At 39.6% G+C, this 6,000-nt stretch overlaps 1 protein-coding gene across 1 annotated transcript in view; it reads left to right on the top strand.

The window, feature by feature from the left end:
- The first annotated feature begins 437 nt into the window (after positions 1 to 437).
- Positions 438 to 6,000, top strand: part of LOC140238931 (eukaryotic translation initiation factor 4 gamma 1-like) — a 53,508-nt gene continuing 47,945 nt past the window's right edge. Inside the window, exons 1-2 of the mRNA XM_072318828.1 lie at positions 438 to 452; positions 591 to 718. Coding sequence (XP_072174929.1) covers positions 660 to 718 — 59 coding nt within the window. The 5' untranslated portion in view covers positions 438 to 452; positions 591 to 659. The remainder of the gene's footprint in view (positions 453 to 590; positions 719 to 6,000) is intronic.

The following is a 6,000-nucleotide window of genomic DNA, read 5'->3' as shown; positions in this document are numbered from 1 at the left end:
GGAGGCAGACTTAATCAGAAGAAGAAGAAGAAGAGCACTGAGCTTGATAATTATCACAGTTATGAGAAAAAAAAAAAGAAAAGTTGCATTAAAAGTTAGCATCTGTTGTGCCTCTGCCAGTCAGAAGTTAAGAAACTAAGAAGCTATCCCACGTAGTCAAACAATGCTCTATCCCAGTAGTACAATGTGGGCAAAACACAGCTTACTGGCAAACGATAAAACTAGATCAAACATTTCCTTTCTTGTCAACACCGTGTAAACCCATGCGGTGACTTCCATTTCCACCCAGACATCATAGACGAAACGAATGCAGACTATGACGTCACCAGTGCTGAGAAATACTCTCCGATCATATCCCGAGATTGTACGAACACTCCCTTCGGGAGAAATGAATTACCCGATCGAGGGGCTCGGCTCTCGGGTTTTGTCTCCTTCGAAATACCCGTGACAAGGTAATGGAAATTACGTATCTCATAGAAAATCGAGCTTCATCTCGTTTGCTGGTGTATGTATCATCTTGTTTTGGCATTGTATCGATTTATGTATTTTTAGGCTTAGTATTTTGATTGATATTATCTTTAATTACGCAGGAGATCTCTACCAAAAACGGTAAACAACGGCTGGTCCTGGACGGACTACCGTACGATTTGCAAGTTGCCATGAGCTATCCCACTGCTAAGGGGAAAGGTGTGTATTACCAGCAACAACACCCACAACAGTATCCTTTTTGCAATGAAATTACTGCTTATAAGCTATGTTACTCCTTATATTTGTAAATTATGTTTGATGTTCTTGAAAATCGTGTGAAATAACTGATTCTAAGGCATTTATCATTAACGATACACCTAACCATACGTGTCCGTATTATGGAAACGAAATACGCAGGACACGTAGCGCAGCGTCGTGTTTTACAATAGATCTAATGATTGAAGTGAAAATGCCGGTATGGGAATCCCACTCTGCTTCCATTATCAGTGCAAACATTTAACTAAAATATATACATGATTTATGAAGTGATGAGTATGATTTTGGTTGGGATGATCTTTTCAGAGGATAAAGAGTTGATCATGTGAGACATTTGACATGTTACAGCATTTGAAGTCATTCCTCTTTTTAGCAGACATGTGTGCCACATGCTCGTTACTGAGCTGAGCCGTGCCACATGAAGAGGTTGACCTGTGCACTGTGCAAATGGCTCTAACATTATATAGGCATGGCATGCCCACTCGTCGCAAAGATGCAATATGGTGCTGGTGGCATGACAAGTCTCAAGTAAACCTAAGCTGATGTGTTTGGTGCATTACATCTTATTCAATTTGTTGATGTTCATTGGTTTAGAATGTTTCAGGCCATTATTCTCCCATTGACCCAGCATTGATCAAGTAGTCTATTTTCATGATAACTTTAATTAATGAATAGGCCTACCCTCCAAAGTTGGGTGTGGGCTTGGCATTTACTGATTTACCTATGTGGGCGTGTTCTTTCAACAGTTCAAGATCAAGGGGCTTAAAATGTTGCATAGACTACATAACATATTACAGTATGTCATAGTGACATGTCAACATTAATGCTCAATTACCATACACGTGGATACAGCAACATCCGGGGGGGGGGGGGGGGGGGGGGGGGGGGAGGGGGGGAGGGGGGGGGGGAGGGGGGGGAGGGGGGGGGGGGGAGGGGGGGAATGATTCAAGCATGACATGCACATTCATCGTGACTGCTGTCAGGCCTCATTGACATTGTGCAGACTCGGCATAGATGTATACTAAAGAAGCCTGAGAAGTCGGCACAGGTACAGTGAGTAAGAACATTTTGGACATGTAAGTATTTTCTCCCCCTCACGAGTTCAGGATCACTGAGAAATTGTGTTAATCCACATCTCATTCGCTGTCTTGTCTACGCTGCTATAGATTTAGTTAATTAGTGGTTTCATGTGAAACCTAATAATTATATGATTATTTAAAAAATGTAAATTGTTACTATTTAAATTGCAAATAGATATATTATTATTATTATTTCCTGGTTTATTATTATTGTTATTATTTTTATTATAATTATTACTACTACTACAGCGTACTATTAGGGCCTACTACTATTATTATCATCCTTGTTTTTATTGAATTATTTTTGCTATTTTCATAGCTGTTTATGTCAGCTCTAGCTATTTTGGCACAACTGCTAAACTCGGAGAGGTCAGTTTGATACATTTGTTGTTTGACTCTAATCTGTGTGTACAATGTATGGCTGTGTTCGAGTGCTCAAAGTGAACTGAACCCCGTGTGTTGTACTATATCCATACCGTGCCTGACTGGTTCCCATTGGGAGCATTACAAGGGCTCTGCGGAGATAATGTACTTGTACACCATACATACCTTTACCTCTCAAGTTAGTTTGGGCCCTTGATACAGAGGGGTCACGTGTTGTGTAGCAATGGGGTCAATCGCTTGGTGCACTTTTGCTACATCAGTATAGTGTACATTCTGCATGTACATGTACAGATTTTGCAATCTTTCTTTCCTACTCGACAGTAAAAAACCAGTACCAAGTTTCGACCTCCCGTGCCAAAATTTGACTGCGCACAAAAGCATGTAGGTTTTACATGTAGCTGGTGGTAAAATCTTGGACAGCGTATGGTCCAATTTATACCTGTGGCTTGCTTCTCTGTGCACCGGGTATCAATTTTGAGTTCAAATTTCCTTTCAGATGGAGATGGCTGGAAATCAAAGCTCTCTAGATCAAATCAGTGGATTTGCTGAGCTTTCGACATAAAACGTGAAGTAGTAATACCTCATTTGGTAAGGTTCAGGAAATATAGGTACAGTTGTATCTATGACCCATGAAAGTGTGAGCTATATGTTGTTGCCTGGGAGATTTGTCTGTTTTGTTTTACTCGAGCTACGTCGTACTGTAACACTAATACTGTTCATAAGTTCATCAAACTACTGTATGAAACTCCCACCTTGCATAGGGTTGGGTCAGGGTTGCTACAGAGGCACTTCACCCACTCATGCACAGGATTGCAATCAAGTGTAATACTCAAGTTTGAACAAAGCATGATTTCAAAAGTTTTGTTTTTAAAAACTCTGAATTAAAGGCTTTCTTATGGTGCCATTACATGTAAATCTAGCCATCTATGAGAACACATGGCCTGTTCTTTCAACATTTCTGAAGTTGCTTTGTTTTACACAGCCATAAAACACAACATGCACTTCATTTAGTTAAAAACCAAAACAAAACAAAACAAAATCTACCAGGTATATACACAACATGAATTTGCATGTTTGAGCACTAACGTTATCCACTGCTAGATTAGTTTCATAAACATGGTGAATGAAAAAATCTTTTCTGTTTCTACATATGTAGTTAAAAATAAAAGTAAACTGCACGAAGCAGGTTGTGAATACATACTTTTTGCCGCATTTGATATATGCATGCTTGTGTCACACAGGCATATCAATGTCACTAGTGCACAGAATCAAATCTGAGCTGTATTGTGCCTGCTACAGGCACTCTTGTCAACTTCCACTACAGTATGCTTTTGGATCAGTATATTACACGTATGTTCAAGTGCTCTGTGGGTGCGCTTTTAGACCACATTGTATCAACATGGCAAGTTGCATGGGAATAAATAAATAAAAAAAAAAAAAATCATTGGTTATTAAAGTAGTTACTTGCCTGCATATGATTTAGATAGCCAAAGTGACGCTTTGTTGTGGAGTTGATATGCAATGTACATTGTATATCACTAACACTATTTTCAGTTCTTCCTACTCAATTCTTACATCGTATAGTGCATTCATGTCCATAGGCTTCTGAACTCCAGGTAGACCTACATTTTGTAAAGCTACAATATACAGTATGAGTGGGCTTTAACATTTATCACTCTCTGGGCATGTCAGCTCCTGCTGACATGCCCAGTGGTGGTGGTTGCCTGCTACATAGGATGGACATCCCTTGATTTAACCTTTGTCAATTGCCCTTTCACTGTAGTAATTGCTAGAGAAACTTGTGAACAGAGTCATCACTTGAGGCAAGAGTCAAGCCACTGGCAAGGGGCAAGTTCAATTGAGAGGCCCCTGGAGACCCATCTGAATTTCTAAGCACTTGAATGATGGAATTTCACTTCCATTGTTGGGTAGCAAAGTTTGTACATTCATGTAGCTGATCAGCAGAGCTCTGTGCAAGGAAGCTTGTGTGTGGTAGCATGCTTCGTACGTTCGTTTCTTCCATTTAGTAGTTTTGCAGGACTTATGCTGAAAAGACCTGGGAAAAATTGAGCTCAGAGTGATTCAAAATATAATCTGCAGAAGGGCCTATCAGTTTGCAATTTCAGATGTCATAGAGTACCAAAGTGTGATGTCATAGCCATTCATTGCCATGGAAACTTGTTCTAAACAACGTCACCTGGCCCAAATATCTGTCAACACTGTAGGAATGATTGTAGACTGTGTGATGATGAACCACAGATAATAGTGTGTTAATATTATGAAACGAGGGCATGTGTTCGTATGTAGTTTGGTTGTCTGATTTTGCTTTTCTGTTTGTTTGTTTGTTTTTGAGGGGGCAAATATTGTATCTGATCACAAAGTTTTAGAGTATAGTCTGGATGAACAGTTTGATGGTACCCAAGAATGTACAGCCATAAAGGTAGGTCTCCTTGGTGTTATTTGCCATAGGCTACATTCTTACATAGAGGATGATACCCCCCCCCCCCCCCCCAACCAACAAAAAAAAAACAACAACAAACAAACAAAGCAAAAACAAAAACAAAAATGTTGTTTATTGCATATTCAGGGATGTCAAAGCAAGTCCAGATGTCTGAAGTGTTCGGGAAAGGGAATATTTCAAAGTACTGTATTATAAGCCATATATTTGGCAAGTCTAAATTTTCGCAATTTGGACTTCCCGACATTTTTGCGAGTGGTTAAATTCATGATTGTTTAGTACCAGTATTGAACTGAGAAATGTATGCGTGTACGTCACATTCATGTTGGTTGAGAGTCGTTATTTTTGTGTGTTTTTAAATTCGTGAATAGCACCCAACTCCCTAAATTCGTGTAAAATAAAATCTCGCAAAATATTTAGCATATACAGTACATGTACATTATTTCCAGTATTCTATGAAATCCGACACAGCAATAACATAGTACTTCAACACCCCAGTGTGCTGCTGCATGTGTTCATGGCCAGGGTTACTCTACACAAAGGTGACGCAAAAGCATCTGCTTGTCACTAAGTCCTGTGACTGGACTTTTTACGCCATTTGAAAGAAAATTACAATGTAAACTCGAGGAAAGCAATACCAGGCAGAGTAAGATGTGCTTAGTAATATTGCACATGCACTATGCATGGTAAAGTACTGTCTGTGACTCCTGGTCTGTTCCATAAAATCCCCCTCAAAACAACAGAAGTGTTGCGACACCTCATATTAATGTTGGAAGTGCTACATGGAGCCATTGTAGCTGTGAGTAATCGCACTACAGTATGTGGCACAAAGGTCACTCTGAATTTGTTCCAAAACAAGATACTACATACATTGTATTTCATATAGTGAGGGTGTTATAAACTGGGGGGGGGGGGGGGGGGGGGCGGGGGGGGGGGGAATGATTCCACTCAACAAAACACAATATTGCACCAACTGCACATTTTTTTAATTTTGCATAATAGTGATACTGATACAGGGATTTATTTAATTTCAAATCTAGAGGAATTCAGACAGGGAGACATACACTAGATAATGCTATCATTTTTTTCTTTTTTTTTTCAGTGTGCAGGCATTTTGAACTTGTGAATGGTAGTCTAATGAAACCTAATATGTGAAAGTCAAACAAGCTTAACTGTGACACTCACTCCTTTGTGTGAGTTCTGCCACTTGTCATGTTCTACTTGTACTTGTATGCATTCGTTTTACTTATTCCAAAGTGTGCCAATTCATTGCAAATGCAGTGATGCACGCTATACTGATGATACCTAGAATAGAAAGCATGAAGTTCCAAGGTG

The sequence above is a fragment of the Diadema setosum genome, chromosome 15, assembly GCF_964275005.1.
Source record: "Diadema setosum chromosome 15, eeDiaSeto1, whole genome shotgun sequence".
Classification (NCBI taxonomy): Eukaryota; Metazoa; Echinodermata; class Echinoidea; order Diadematoida; family Diadematidae; genus Diadema; species Diadema setosum.
This window is presented reverse-complemented; position numbering and strand designations above follow the sequence as displayed.